Source organism: Chelon labrosus (assembly GCF_963514085.1).
Source record: "Chelon labrosus genome assembly, chromosome: 3".
Taxonomy (NCBI): domain Eukaryota; kingdom Metazoa; phylum Chordata; class Actinopteri; order Mugiliformes; family Mugilidae; genus Chelon; species Chelon labrosus.
The window spans coordinates 21,259,815-21,275,666 of NC_140339.1; the positions used below are offsets into that span (position 1 = coordinate 21,259,815).

Consider the following 15,852-nt stretch of genomic DNA (forward strand, 5'->3'; position numbering starts at 1 on the left):
GGATTAGTGGTAGTAGATGGAGGATGCATGGATGAACAGAGGATAAAGATTAGTTAGTGACAGGCTTGAAGCTGAATGTTCTGGACATATTTCCTTTCAAGTGTAGCCATGGTACAATGGTACTTACACTGCTGGCTTGGGTCGCAGTCTGCAGTAGTTATCTTGACGTAATTGATGGGGAACAGACCAGTGACGCCGTTGAGCTCTCCTCTCCACCAGTCAGGGTTGTTCTTGTCTAGAACGTTGATCAGCTGCCCTTTAGTGAAGCTCATCTCGTCCCCGTTGGCAGCTGTGTAGTCGTATATGGCGATGACCTGACAGACTGAGGAAAACAGTGTGTCATTATTATTTATTCAATATTTTATTCATCTAGTATACTTGTGTACCTTCTTCTAATGGTGTAGAACGAGGCGTGTGTGTGTTACCTGCTTGGGGTGCCGGTGTGGACTTGCCACTGTTGGATCCCAATATTTTAACATGACTGGAACTAAACCAGCCCTTCTGACGCTTTTTACCACGGGCCTAGAGGCAGAATGACACAGACAAACATGGATGGTGAGACTTTAAGCAGACAGCAGGAATGCTGAAACAACAATTATCTTTGAACACACAGTTCTCCAGCAGAAACATGTGTTTAACTGAGTGGAGATGAAGTAAATAACAGACTCTCTGTTGTCATTTACTCTGCAGTACACTGTACAAAAATAATAAAAAAAAAACCCAACATATTAATAGCTGTTGAACACTGACCTGCAGTTCTCCAAGCCACCAGCCTGATGCGTTCTTGCTGTGGATGACGATGAGCTGGCCATTATCCAGATTCAGCTGCTCAGGTGCTGTAGAGGTGTGGGACCTGATCACCTGGGCAATCTCTGTGCACACAAGACACACATGCAACTTGAGAATCAATCAAAATGCATGATTTCACACATGAACTCTGAACAAAATCAGGAGAATCAGGTCCAGAGATTAGCACCAGACGCCTTTTCACTACTGGAAACACTCACTGTTGTTTGTTTTGTTTATGCTGTTCTCAGACATGGGCTCAACTGGACATTAAACAGACTATGCACAGGGGAGCTATCAGGATAAAGTCTGTTTTAAATCTGGTCCGGCTGATTTGGATGTTTGTATTCTCACATACAGCTTCCTCCAGGTCAGGGAGGTGAGGGCTGAAGCGGATGTGTAAAAACAACTTCAGAATTAAAACTACGGTAAAGGGGGAAAGATTACCTGGCTTCTTCTTTCCAGATAAGCTTGATGTCTGAAAAAATGCAAATGATGGGTTTATTAATTTGTTAAAGGTTTCAGTATATACATAAAAACACAGGCTGTACTGTAGTGCCATCTACTGGTAGAGGACCAAGGAGCCAACATACTTATTGCAGCAAGACAACTACATTTCATCAGAACAACTGTCTCCTATATGTCAGTATGTGTCAAGTGTAACTTACATCTGTCTCTTTGGGTTTAACATAGTTGCTAGGGAAGAGGCCTGTGCGGTCGCCTATGGCGCCATTCCACCACTCTCCCTCTCTGTTGCTCACTAATATCACATCCCCCTCTTTGAAGGTCAGATCGGTAGGCTCCGGAGACTCATAGGTGTACAACGCCACATATTCTGAGAAGCACACAGAAAAAGTCATGCATGTCTGATACATTATGTGAAAATCCAATTTAAATGTTTAAATATGATCCAAACAAATGGCAACATGTGACTGTATGATGCATGCAACGTAGTTAGGATGATGTTTATCGTACCTTCAAGCTGCAGGCTGTCGCCAGACTCTGAAGCATCAGGAGGGGAGCTCTTCGCACTGCAAGCACAGAAACTATATTAGCACCACCTTTAGAAATCACTAAATGGATTACAAGCATCACATCATATAGCACACAGTCATGTTCTTCAGCTCTTCCTAGGAAATGCAAGACACTGGAGGACTCTAGTTATTTAACTTGTAATTTCACTGCTTTAGTCTAAAACTAAAACCTCAGGGATACAGGTGAAGATTGGACTGTGTATGTGACTCACTGGTTAATTGAGCTTCACCTTCAGTCTCAGTTTCCTCTTTACAACACTCAGGTACAAGGCAAGCTAAGTTACATTTATACAGTATATAAGACTCCATGCTTCAGTGTGGTGTCAACGCGGCATATTCACGACAGAGAAGGGAAGAAGTCGTTACTGTGACCTACATACCTAACATACCGTAACTGTTTCCAAAGCGGTGCATGCAGGTACTCTCACACTATCATGTGACTTGATTCTTGTTTTCACAATTGACATGAGATAAAAACACATCTCAACAAGCTGAAAATATGTTGATATAAAAGGCAGACAGGTATATGCTTCAGGCTACTGAGTTAATGTTGGTTATTGGATAGAAACAGGAAAAACAGATCATGAACAATGACCGAACTCGTGGGTAATATTTAATAAGCAATACTTAACTTGTGTTTCTCTACTGTAATAAAGTGTGTAGCAGATTAAAGTTTTAGGGATTGAAAGCATAACTTGAAATAAGTTATGTTAAAAAAAGTTGAAATAAGGAAAATACTCATCAGTGTAAAGCTACAGATACCAAACCCACATCAAAGGCCGACCGTGACGTCACCTGTGTCTGATTCAAAAATCTGCACTTGAACACACCACTAAAACAGCAACCAACAGCCAGTTGACACATAAAGTACAATCTGACAAATGAGTTCAAACCAGCAGGTGGCAGGAGTGGGTTTTCATCACTGATCAAATCAAACAAGAAGATCACTTGGTCTAGTTAATTCATTCTAGATGATCATGTTGGGAAAATATTTGTGTATTTGAATGTTCAGATGAGATGAAGATGAAAAATAAGATGAGCCTTTTGTGTGAATTGGGAATAAATAGGGCCACAGATGCTCACAGATGATCTGACACCGGCAATAGGCTATAGTCTAGGCTTGGTGTCACAGCTTCTTTTAAGTTAATACTTTACCAATAATTTCCTTGTTTCTGTTTTTATGAAGAGACTACGTGACTCAGTCCCCTCTAGTTTGGTATGTGTGCATGACTTCTTACTCTGAACTCTCCTCTTCTCCCAGCAGCGTCACATAGCTCTTGGGGAACCAGCCCCGTTCACCGTTCAGCTCGCCCAGCCACCAGTTCTCCTGCTGCTCCAACACCTGAATCACGTCGTCCTTGTTGAAGTTGAGATGGTTGTCTGTCTTTGCAGTCCAGGAACACAGGGCCTGGGCCAGCAGGTTACCCACCACCTGCTAACACAGAGACAAAGGCAGCACAGCCTTTGAGCATGTGTGTTTGTCTAGACAGTAATCAACCTGCGGTGATCAAAAGGGGGTGGGTGGTGCAGCAGCAGCAGGTGCTCTGTGAAGTCCTCACCTGTCCTTGTGTCTCAGAGGGTGCAGGGTGTGGAGAGTGTGTCGGTGTGAACGCAGACTTTGTCCCTGCTGCCATGGCAGCCTCAAGGGCGTTGGAAAGCTGTGACTGGAGGGGCAATTTAGAAGCAGGAGCAGGAACAACAGGAGCAGCAGCAGCAGCAGTATTATTAGCTGCCCCTGATGAGGCCACTCTCTCAACGTAGCTCTCTGGGAACCAGCCCATCTTCCCTTGTTTGCTGCCATACAGCCAGCCCTCCTCTCGTTCTGTCGTTTCATCGACCTGACAAGAGGAGACAGGGGCATTTCAGAGTTTTCTCACGTTCTCACAAGAATAGAGAAGGGGCATCTGAACACGATTTCTGACAATCTGAAAGAAGATATCGCTTCCTTCTTACCTCAATGATATCGTCTGCGTTGAAGGTGAGCTCTTCGTTGTTGCGTGCAGTGAACGGGTAGAGAGCTTTGAAGGATGTCAGAGCTGCTGACTTCCTGTGGCGTGTGGCCCTCGGCTGCCCACCTGAACCAGCACATCAGGGATCATATGGTGAATTATTTTTGAGGAGGACAGTTCAAAGAAGAATGAAAACGTCTAAAGCATGTGTGTCTCACCCTTTCTCTCCTCCAGTCCTTTCAGCAGAGACGTCAGCTTCTCCTGAATGTCCAGCTTCCCTACTCCATTCTGCTGCTGACGAGATGCCTCCTCCCTCCTCTTTCTCTCCTCCTCCACTCTCTTCTTCTCTTCTTCTATCTCCTTTCTCTTCCTTTCCTCTTCTGCACGCTTTCTCTCCTCCTCACGTCTCCTCTTCTCTTCTTCCTGTTGCTGTTGGAGCTTTCTCCTTTCTTCATCCCGCCTTCTCCTATCTTCCTCCTCTCTCTTCTTTCTCTCCTCCTCACGTCTCCTCTTCTCTTCTTCCTGTTGCTGATGAAGCCTTCTCCTTTCTTCATCTCGCCTTCTCCTATCTTCCTCCTCTTGTTTTTTCCTCTCCTCGGCATCCCGAATAGCCGCTTCAGCCGCTCTCTGTTTCCTCCTGTCCTCTTCCTCCTTCTGCCTTCGGCGCTCCTCCTCTCTTCTCTCCTCCTCTAACCTCTTCCTCTCTTCTTCCCTCCTGTGCCGCTCCTCCTCTTCTTTCCTTCTCTTCTCCTCTAGCTTCCTCTCTTCCTCCAGTTTCCTCCTCTCTTCCTCCAGTTTCCTCCTCTCCTCCTCCAGCTTTCTCCTCTCCTCCTCCTGCCTCTGTCTCTCTGCTTGCCTCTGACGCTCCTCTTCTTCTCTTTTCCTCCTTTCCTCCACCTCTCTTCTTTTCCTCTCTGCCTCCTGTTGTGCTCTGAGCTCTCGTTCGGCCTTCTCCTTGGCAGCCTGGATGAGAGCCTGTCTCTCTTTCTCTTCCTCCTCTCTCTGTTTAGCCTCTCTCTCCTCCTGAAGCTTCCTCTGACGCTCCTCTTCATCCCTCCTCAGCTTCTCCTGCCACTGACGCTCCTTCTCCATCTTAATACGCCTTTATGTTTGAAGTGTCAAAAACACATCAAGATTAAAAAGTTCAATAAATCAGATTATTCTTTATTATAAAAGAAGAGAAAAAAAACTAAATACATCTAAAAATGATACTACACTGTACCTCTGAGCTTCCTCCTCCTGTCGTCTCCTCTCCTCTTCCTGCTCCTTCCTTTGAATCAGCTCACGCCGTTTGGCTTCTTTGATGGTTCGCAGGTTCTCCAGTGCTTCCTGCTGCTTTCTCTGGCTCTCTCTCAGTTCCTGATTGAGTTAAAGAATAAATGACTGGTAAGACATAGCAGGCTAATGACTGTAAACCATCAGCATGCACAAATAAACAACTGAAGGAATGAAAACCGGAGGAGATATGAGTAAAAAGACGAGAACAAGAGACCTAAAGCAGAAACCTTTAGTAGGCAGGAGAGATTATGGAAGAAGGCCAGCACACAGAAGACCTCCTAAAGTCCTCAGCACCCATATACTGTAAAGACGGATATGGGACATGTGAGAGGAAAGAGGAGAAAGGGATCCAAGTGTGGGAAAGGGCAGAGAATTTCCAAGGGAAATTAAAGGAAGCGAAGTGCACATGAGAGGAATACAAGTTAATAAAATAGTAAAATCGATGTCAAGCAAGAAGGTTGGGAAGGAAGGTTGAGATAGATAGATAGATAGGTAGGTTTTATTTGTCACATGCACAGTTATACATAGCACAATGCACAGTGAAATGTATTCTTGTACCTGCAGCCAGTAGTAAAAAAATAAGTACTACAGTAAAACAGTAGTAATTGCAAATTCCTTAACACACAAGGTAAACAATATAAGTGTAAATGTACACTGAGAATGAGTGAGTATGTAATATTCAAGTACAGCCATAAAGAAACTGAGTTGTCTGTACATTAGTCATGGCATCCTTTTGAAATATTCTGTCCTTGTAGCTAAATACCAAATAAATCTAAACCAGAAATAACAGAGGATATTATTGACTATGAGTAGGCTGTGTGTGATTCAATCATAAAAATATGTATCCGCATGTGGTTAATTAGCCAAGCGTTCATGATTCTCAATGACTAACATTGAGAAGTGAGCTCAATGTTAGTCCAAGATGTTTTCATGGTTTTCATGGACAATGAATGACTCAATATGAGGGTTGGAGACAGTTTGAAGGTCTCGCTGAAGTGGGTAAATACAGGCTGGATGTCCCATGAGAAGTGTTGTCATGACTAAAGCCATGTTAAGCTACTCTACTAATGCCATGCTTGTAATTAATTCCTACCAGCATGTCTTTGTTATGCTGGTCCATCTCTGCCAGTTTGGCTGCAGTCTCTTTCTCCAGAGCTTCCAGCTTGTCTCGCAGCTTCATACACGTCCCTCTTTTCTCTGTGACACCCACCTTCAGGGTGGACATGGTCGACCCTGCAAAGAGTTAAAGCACAGTTACAGTTTGATGATAGGAGGCAGGACAACGCACAGTTTTAGTAAAATTTTTAATCAAATAAATATTCCAATTAAAAGTCTGTTCTAAAGTATATCCTAATTTTATGTAAACAAGTAGGCACTATTTGCCTTTATTATTTTTGTTGTTTGATTAATCCACAAGTACTAACCAGGCATGTTATTCAGGGACATGTTTCTGAGTTTCTCAGCAAGTCTCTTCTGCTCTGGAGTCAGGTGATACAACTTCCTCTGGAACTCCTGATCAAGAGGAAATACAAACAAGAAATGCATCACTGGAAGAAAACGTCTTAGAAACAATTAAAACAACCAGAACCACATCTCAAGAAAGCCACAAGCAGACACACAAATCGCAGATAACTGGCTTTGTAAGAGTAGAGGTGTTGAGTTCATCTCAGAAAAGACAAGAAACACAGACCTCGATCTGTTTCTGCAGGTCATTAATGTCCTGCTGGCGCGTCTCTCTCCTTTGACTGTTCAGATCCAGCTCTGTCCTCTGAAGCTTCTTCTTGTTCTGAATGTCTCGGAGTCGGTCTGATATCTGACGGTGTTTGTTACCCTGAAGCAGAGCAATGATAAAGTGATGAGACATGGGGACGGATAGAGAGTGTGTCCAAGTTGCACTGAGATGAAAATTGCCTCTTCACCACTCACCACTGCCTCCAGCTCCATCTCCAGACTCCTCTTCTTAGCCTTCAGTTTAATGATATCATCCTGCTCCTGTTCCTTCTTTATCTGGAGCTCCCCTCGCCTCCTCCTCTCCCACTCCTCTTTCCTCTGGCGCTCGAGCTCTCGCTGTGCCGCCTGGAATGAACAGAGACACACAACACAGGAGCGCGCTGAAGTAAATATACATGCATCGGTGTGAACGCCTCTCAGCTGCGACTTCAAAGAGACTCTGCATACACAGCTCTAGTATCTTCACTCACCTCTTTTCTCTCTATCTCCCTCTGTCGCTCTTCTTCTCTCTGGCGCTCGAGCTCCCTCTGTCGCTCCAGCCTTCTCTCCTCTTCTTTCCTCCTCCTCTCCTCAGCCTCTCGAGCCTCCCGCTCCCTCCTCTCCTGCTCCTCTCTCTGCTTCTGAGCACGCCGCTCTTGCTCCCTCCTCTCTGTCTCCTGCAGTGCCAGCCGTCTTTTCTCCAGCTCGGCATTCCCTCGTTCCAGGTTTGCTTTGAATTTATCCTCGAATGACACTGAACACAGAAAACGAAAGCGTTTTGATGGAGTCAACGTCGATCAGACTTTGCACGCTGAAAATGAACTGTTATTTAACAAGTAAAAGGACGCACACAAAGGCTGTAATAGATCACTGAGATCTGGAGGATTTAAAAAGTATTTAGCTGTGAACCTGACATTGAAAAACACTTGATTTAACATTTAATTCTAGCTGCTATAACTTGCCCTGTGACTCTGAGTAAGATGATAGTGTGGACAAACCCAACACCAAAGTGTGGTGCCCTATATACTTGTGTATCACTTGGCTGTTCTTGGTCGACTATAGTTTGGCCTGTTGCAGGAGGCTACCGTGTCTGTCACAACAATGTGTTTGTTCATGCTATTACATCATTGCTTGTCAACATGCAATGTGGCACAAATAAACAGTGAGATCGACAGCTGTGTGAGACGAACAGAAGCAATGGCCAGACACTAGCCACACATAATACGCAGCAGATGAACGAGGCTACGGTCAGTGTGTGGAGAAGAGTAAATACTGACGGTTGGTTTTGGTTTTCTGTGGAGGTTCTATGTCCAAGTCATCCATCAGAGCTCCATAGAGAGAAGAGTTGGATCCATTCACTCCAGCCCTGCAATACAGATTCAAAATAACACATCACATCATTCTAACATTATTATTAACGCTCTCATTATTACAGTCAAAGCACATACGTTGTTAATTAAGAAGTGGGTTTTTTTCTTCCTTTATTTTTCTTTGCTGACTGTTTCCACATACCTCTGTGAGGGTGGGACCAGCTCAGTTGGCAGTGTGAGTGGCAGTGGTTGTCCACTCTTGGCCATGTCCACAAGATGCATTGCCAGAATAAACTCCTCTGCTTTTAGCTTGCCATCCTTGTCCACATCGGCTAAATTCCTAAAGGTTGGTTAAAAGTTGAAGATACAAGTTTAAATGATGGGAAAATGTTCTGATCTCACTTGAATGCAGTAGGACAGCATACCAGAGAGGAAAACAATGCACCGTAAGAATATTTTAGTTAAGATTAGTGATAAAAGCAGTGTGTTCAGTTCACTTGCATAAAAAAGGGCTTTCCAGCAAAATGAAGCATGAAGATTTATAATTTAAGCTCAATTTTTAAGTCAGAATAGATAATGTATCTCAATGAGACCCTGCTAAGTAAAAGACAAATAAGAAACAAACAATGACCAACATTTTGTCCATCTTTTTAAAAGTAACAGATACTAAGAACATTTGTAAACCAATATTTCCTTAACAAACAAGGAGCTATTGTCATACCAGATATAAGGGAATGAAGTGTTTTACTTCAAGCTGCCAAAACCTTTAGCTATCAAAAGACACGTACAAACAGACAAACACACACATATATATATTTTCATATTCTCACCAGATGGAGGCCAGCTGTGTCTGCGTCAGCATCGTGGTTGCCATGGCACCTCTCACCTGCAGGCCTGGCAATATGGATGACACATGTCAGGACACATGCACAGCACAGATGTGTGGCTGACATAGAAGAAACATGTGGATGTGTCGAATGGCAGTTTAAACTAGTACGACATTATTAAAAAAAAGAATAAAAATAAGAATAAGAAAACCTTTATTTGTCCCACAATGGGGAAATTGCAATTTGCAACAGCATGCAGAAACGACAGAGATAGAATAGCCTTAAATCATTCAACTGGACATAAGAGCTGATGATAAAAGGATTGTGACAACATGAACAGTCAGCCTTTCTAACAGGTTTACAAAGAGTCTGGGCTGGGAATTAAAACAAGGCCCTTATGTCATTTGTTTAATATGCTAAGTCACATTAGTAAGGAAATAATCTGCAGGTCAGACTGAAGTGAGTAAGCGTGTGTGTCTGCTGCCACTTCACTAAATCATGGCTTTTTCAAGAGAACAGGTCCAGCAAGTGTGTGTGTGTGTGTCAGCCATTGATCTGAACACACCCGCAGGATGCACTTCCTTAGAATTAACTAAAGAGAGGCGACCGTTACGAAATCCTCAGTGTCTGTTGTTCAGGAAGATCCACGCCTGCATTCCACGCATAGTTCGGTTTTGTATGATCTACACAATCCACGTACACACACGCACAGAAACACATCATACCAGTGAGGTATCCAGCCATCTGTTTGTCCAAGCTGTTGAACTGCTGCCTGTACTTCAGTCTGGAAGCATGTGGCACGGCCCAGTCACTGGGAACAGCAGCCATGAGGGACATCCCAGATGGGGAAGCAGACCTGAAAGACAGAAAGTGTTTAAAGAGACACCTGAAAAGACCTAAGACTAACAAGATAAACCAGGCTGTGCTTGCCCCACAACTTCAGTATATATGAGTGTGTTTTACCTGCCAGATCCCAGTCCAAGCGGTGAGGGGTAGGATAGCGGTAAACCTGAGGAACACATATTATTATTACATACATTCTAACAGTAATTTGCATTATTAAAAACTTTTACGCTCTCTTTTCCCTCTGTGATTCTACTTTTTTTTTTATACAGAAGAAGGAGGCCTGTAAATGCTTAGTGATGCGGTAGGATCCAGTCACTTTTGTTACCTTGACAGGGACAGGGAGGCTATTTGTATAGAGACGATATAGAGACCTGACTCGGCAAAACATAATTAGGAGTCATTCCTTTTCTCCTTCAAAGCCGTAGAGTAGCTCATCATCGGCACATATACAGCGTCTGTCAGTCAGGGCATGGAGTTTTTACTCCGTAGTTAAACTCAGCTGCATTAGATGTGGTTCAGACTCATCCTTATTACATTATTACATCTTACTACAGTTCAACCTGTGCCCCCAATCTTTGAAGCTTAAAGTATAATTGGAGTGAAGGTGTTTTGAATTGTACTTCAGTGGTTATGGATTTAACGGGACAAGGCAGAAGCCTGATGTTGTATCATTAAACAGACAGAGGGTCTTCCAATTGATACTCATCCTGTCTACATATACTACACATACAAACACTGAAAATGTTGTAAATGAATATTTACAGTGACACGTGTACAATAACAAGTAGAAACAGGAGAGCACATGTATAAATAGATGGCACATGTACCAGTAGTCAAAGCTCCTGCAGCCATTGGTTGGAGAATTCCCATGGTGCCATTTGGCATCGCAGTGTTTCCCATGGTAGGCATCATGGGCCTGGTGGGGGTGGAGGCTATTAGCGGGTTCAGCCCCGTTGCTGTAGGAACCAAAGGGGTGAGGCCAGGCATTGGTGTCAAAGTTGACAGTCCAGGGGTTGCCATGGGGATAGCAGTCAGCATGGCAAGGTTTGATCCAGGCATCATCAAGTTAGGCACAGAACTGATACCTACAACACACACAGAATATTATTTTATGACACAGGAGTCAAATGACTGGGAATATGTGGAGATACTTTAGAGTAGACCTTAGATGGTGTAATAATAATAATAATAACAACATTGTACCATAGGCTGGTTTACTCAGGTTGGGGGCAGGCACCGGAGGCTGCTTCATGATGATTGGCAGGGCCTGAGGGAGCTGTGTACCCTGGAGTTTCAGCTTTATGAGCTTCATAGCGATGGAAAACTCCAACCTGTCCATCTTTCCATCTTTATTCATGTCAGCCAGAGACCTGGGAGACAGACAACAGAAAACAGCATTAAGATACAAGTGTAGATTTCAGTGAAATCTTCATCAATAACAAAGCTGCTTATGTGTGAGTGTGTATGAGTTTCTCACCATATCTCAGCCAACACGGAGGCTGGCAGCCCCGACTTGAGGAAAAACTTCCTCGCCTGTTCTCCTACAGAAAGCGACAGAAAATTATAGTAAACTGCGATACTGTTGGTCGCAAAAATGAAAAAAAAAAAAGTGTTCGTTTAAAAATATGTTTGAGTGTGTAGGTGTTTCTATATTTGCCTGATCACTTGAGCATGTCAACATCTGTGTGTATGTCATGGCTACTCATATACATGTGTCTCTGTGTTACTGTTGCATTGATGAAACTCTCAGTTTATATAGCTAATAGCTGCTAGCTGTGTCCTGGTGAAAGGGCATTATGGAGCAATTAACCCATGTCTGTACCTGAGACATAGCCCATCGACGGGGAGAGGGTGTCGAAATTCTGATCATGTTTGTCCCTCTCCTCAGGAGAGATGGCCCAAACACTTGGACCACCTAAAGGGAAAAAGGAAATTAATATTACATAAAAACCTGACCGACCTGCAGCTTCTTAGAGTCTAACAGCTTTTAGGAATGTCTGTAGAAAATCTGGCCCTCAATCAGGCTCACTGTTATTTTAGTCTGATTTGAGGAACTTGAGGGTATCTAAATACAACCAAGGCAAACAAATGTACACTTTTCATTTTACGACTTGCAAACAAACAGGCAGGAGGACAGGTGCACACAACACGGATGATGTAAGAGAGCACCCCGAGGCCAGCCTCAGAGGCCGTCAGGAGTTGGGAATGCACTGATATTGACAAAGTGATAATGAAGCTCAGTGATGCCAGTGATACTGTGTTACTCTGTTCAGACAGGAGGGCAGAACAAGCGCACACTTTCACTAGTACACACACAAACCAAGGCTAACTGCACATCAGTGTTTGCCCCACTGTGCATCAGCAAACACAATGAATGGATGCTTTACTAAAAACTGAAACTATTAAAAAAAAAAGCTGTGATCAAGATATTAAATTGTAATGAAACAGATTTAAAAATTCACAGCAGGGCGGGTTTAAATCTTAATATTAGAAACTCAGATACATTAAGAAACTATAAGATATAAAAGTGAAACAGTGTGTGCACAGACAGAAACATGATACCAGAAGTAGCTCTGTCTCTGCCTCAGCAGATCTGTAGATCCCAATAACATAGACCGCTATATAACACACATCTCTATCCCCACAAACACACACACACACACACACAGGTTCAACCCCACATTTACACACATGCCCCCCCTGCACAGGTCTTACCACTCATATCTGCAAGTGGAGAACTCCCGGCGGCGTCCTCAGCTACTGCCCGTGGCCATCTGGAAAACACACAGTCACAGTCCAGTAATCAGTCAATACTGCAGTCGAGACAGAAGAGCGCTGTGGCTGAGAGGGGGGGAGAAAAAAGGCCAGAGAGAGGATCAGAGAGAGATTCTGGTCAGCAGAGTTAAACAGGGCTTCTCCTGTTCTCTTCAGTCAGGAGCACTCTGGCCACGTCCCAAAACCTTTTAACCCACTGGGACTTGTTTCAACACTATCTGCACTGACTCTGCAGAGTCCAGGGACCAGCACAACGCATACTACACAAGCTAAAATCACAAACACTCATTCAAAGGATTTTACATTTCTACAGGACGATAACCCCCACCCCACCAACACAGTTCAAATCTGTGTTAGCTGATCTAACTGACATGATCTGCTGCATTTATCTAAGTCATCAACCCCAACGAGACAAACACTCCTGTTAAAACCTTGTTGGGCAACAGTGTAGCACAGTGTGTCTCAAACTTGTGGTTTTACTGCATAACTGTGCTGCTGTGCTACACTTCCTACTGTGATGAACAAGTGATTATATGTCAACAACAAACTTTAAGGGGTCAAACCTGAGTGTGGTCAACCATTCCAGCAGCGCTATGAGGCTTAGACACAGATCTGAGCTAACAACAGCATGCTAGTAACACCTTGATACAAACAGGTGTAATGATCACCATAAGCATGTTACTTATCTATATCGATAAAAGCATTAAAAAGGCAATAAACTAATTAGTGAAAGTGGTGGACCTACGTTGCCTTCCCTTCAGCTATGCAGTGAGGAGGATTAAAAACCAAGTAACTGGATTTAACCAGGCAATGTACCTTTATTAACTTCCAGTCTGTCTGACTGTCAGCCATGACTATGCCTTTCTCAAAGACTATTTCATCATTCCTTAAAACCATTCTTGTTGAGGCATGCACAGAAAGTGTGGAAATGGCCCCAGTGTTGCATTAAGCTGTTTTTATGAAACAGGACGGCCCCCTTCTATAAGATCGATGGGTCCTCGGTGGGTGCGTTCTATGGGACTATTTGAGGGGCTATATTCCTCAATTTCCTTTCATGAATTTTATCTGTTTACTACAATAAATGTTGAGGTGTGTGCATCAGTGTGGTCAGTTATCAGAACCAGTGACCCAGTCAGCTGCAGTACAACAGCTGATCAATATTTTTTAAATCGGTATCAGTCAAACCACTACTAGTGGGTCAAAGTTTGGACTTGACCCACTGCTGATAAATATCAAGCAATGTGTTGGGTTGACATCAGATTTCATACAGATGTTTTCTCAAGTGCCACAATTCAGTTTTGATTGAAGTCTCACAAACTGGTTTGAATCTATTACCTTGAAATTTGGTTGAGACTTTCACGTTGCTCTCAGGATGATTTGTTAATCCATTCCTTTGCATTTGCTGCTCATCAGAAACTGCTAGCATGGAAACCTGACATGGTGATATTACACCTGGCGAACATGAATATATTATTGTGTTAAGGTTTTTCGTATTTAGTTTGGTGGACAACTGTTTTTAAACGCATATTGACAGAGTTGCCAGCATGGATGAAGGCTTTAGTTCAATACTACTTGGGATGGTTGGGAGGAAGCGTGTGGTTGGTCACAACATGAACTAGACTGTCCATGCTCTTAATGTACCATTAATGGGTATTATGCTGGGTTTGCAGGTATATTTATAGGTCTCATCTCTGTTCTGCTGTTGAAACAAAGCCGGCACAAAACCGTCTTGTTTGGATTGAAAACACTTTTTGCCGTGGAATGAACAGTATGAACTCTCGCTTCAGGAGGTTGCGTAAGAGGATAGAGGACGCAGCCACGTGTACCATGAAGGCTAACACTTTATGTACAAAAGCAACGCGAATAGATGTATACACTGATCAGCCACAACATTAAAACCACTGACTGGGGAGTACATAACATTGACCGTCTTGTGACAATACAAAGTTCTGGAGGGAAACTTTTGGACCTGGCATTCATGTGGATGTTGCTTAGACATGTACCACCCACCTAGAGCAGACACCCCCACCCCATAGCAATGACACTCCTTGATAGCAGCAGCCATCCCCAGCAGGATGCAACCAGACACACACACAAGAACGGTTTAGGAACAACTCAAAAGCCATGAAAAACAGCACAAGGTGTTGACCTGGCCTCTAAATTCACTAGATCCCAAACTAAACTAAACCCAAAAGTATCTGTGGGATGCACTGGAACAAGCCTGATCCACAGGAGCTTCCCCTAAACCCATAGGACCCAAAGGCCCCCACTAACAACATTCTGTTGCCAGACACCACAGGACACCCTCAGAAGGCCCATGTCCATTCTCTGATGAGTCACCACTGTTTTGGAGGCACAAGGGAGACCTACACAATATTAGGTCATAATGATATGCCTGATCAGTGTAAGTAGGTGAGTTAATTATTTATTTATATACCATGAATCAGACTATTCACATTGTTTCTGGAGCTTTCACATTGACTTCATCAGGACCGTACTGAACACCTGCTTCCTCTGTGATTATCTCTCTGCCATCAGCCCGTCAGACTCACATGACGAAGGTGGAGGAGGAAAAGGAGGAGAGAAATTCCAATCTTTCTGCTCAGCACTTCCTGCCTGGTAACCCACTGACACAAGCATTTCCTCATCAGTTGACAGGAAGTGATCACGGTTTTTGGAAGAGGGGTAGCTTTGATGTCCCAAAACATTAACTCGTGTCAGAGTTAAGGCGGAAACCAGGGCAGTATAACAGACTGACGAGAGATTTTTTAGAAAGCAACTTCGCTGACCAGAGCTTTGTGTAGGAGAACGTGAATGAGGAAAAACTGAATAAGAGTGAATGACTACCACAGGGATAGTAAGGAAGGGTTAATCTACTGCATGCCATCTGTCGCTCTTCTTCTCTCCTTCCTATTTCCTCCTGGGACATGTTCTACTCTCTTTCAGTCTCATTTGTCATCCTTCCCTTCTTCGGTCTCTTTCATTCTGCATTTTGTTCCATGAGTCCACATATGAATAAGACCTAACACGTGGTTTACTGCCGTTCTCTGCACTATATTAACCTTTACTGTCATGTAAAATGTAGAGTCCAGTCAAAGCTGAATTTGTAAAGGCGGAGGTAAATAATGAATTTTTGTATGTTTTGAAGATATAAACACATTTTTAGAAAGGATGCACCACATTAGGCCATCAAGAATAATAAACATCTAATGCTAAGTGTACTTAACCAATTCAGCATTGCACTGCTACAGAACTATGAAAACAGACTGTTAAAAAAAAACTTGCAGAAGTGTTGCTCAGTGTAATGTTTTTCTTTACCAGATGACTCACAGCTCAG

The 15,852-nt window shown here is 43.3% G+C and overlaps 1 protein-coding gene across 5 annotated transcripts in view; it reads right to left on the reverse strand.

Annotated features, from left to right (window-relative positions):
• itsn2b (intersectin 2b) overlaps nt 1-15,852 on the reverse strand; it is a 29,989-nt gene that overhangs the window by 9,322 nt on the left and 4,815 nt on the right. For 2 of the 5 annotated variants that reach the window (XM_084574904.1, XM_084574903.1), the window contains exons 2-27: nt 12,456-12,514; nt 11,563-11,655; nt 11,218-11,281; nt 10,944-11,110; nt 10,568-10,825; nt 9,858-9,903; nt 9,620-9,750; nt 8,898-8,961; nt 8,270-8,407; nt 8,035-8,123; nt 7,249-7,511; nt 6,974-7,123; nt 6,738-6,878; nt 6,472-6,559; nt 6,141-6,280; nt 4,992-5,128; nt 3,988-4,871; nt 3,774-3,895; nt 3,380-3,658; nt 3,059-3,255; nt 1,762-1,817; nt 1,455-1,621; nt 1,234-1,264; nt 751-872; nt 426-522; nt 128-322 (exon numbers count right to left, since the gene is read on the reverse strand). In XM_084574904.1, coding sequence (XP_084431030.1) covers nt 128-322; nt 426-522; nt 751-872; nt 1,234-1,264; nt 1,455-1,621; nt 1,762-1,817; nt 3,059-3,255; nt 3,380-3,658; nt 3,774-3,895; nt 3,988-4,871; nt 4,992-5,128; nt 6,141-6,280; nt 6,472-6,559; nt 6,738-6,878; nt 6,974-7,123; nt 7,249-7,511; nt 8,035-8,123; nt 8,270-8,407; nt 8,898-8,961; nt 9,620-9,750; nt 9,858-9,903; nt 10,568-10,825; nt 10,944-11,110; nt 11,218-11,281; nt 11,563-11,655; nt 12,456-12,462 — 4,126 coding nt within the window. In that variant the 5' untranslated portion in view covers nt 12,463-12,514. Of the gene's footprint in view, nt 1-127; nt 323-425; nt 523-750; nt 873-1,233; nt 1,265-1,454; nt 1,622-1,761; nt 1,818-3,058; nt 3,256-3,379; nt 3,659-3,773; nt 3,896-3,987; nt 4,872-4,991; nt 5,129-6,140; nt 6,281-6,471; nt 6,560-6,737; nt 6,879-6,973; nt 7,124-7,248; nt 7,512-8,034; nt 8,124-8,269; nt 8,408-8,897; nt 8,962-9,619; nt 9,751-9,857; nt 9,904-10,567; nt 10,826-10,943; nt 11,111-11,217; nt 11,282-11,562; nt 11,962-12,455; nt 12,582-15,852 lie in introns of those variants that run through there. The other 3 variants (XM_084574905.1, XM_084574906.1, XM_084574907.1) reach the window with 3 other exon arrangements.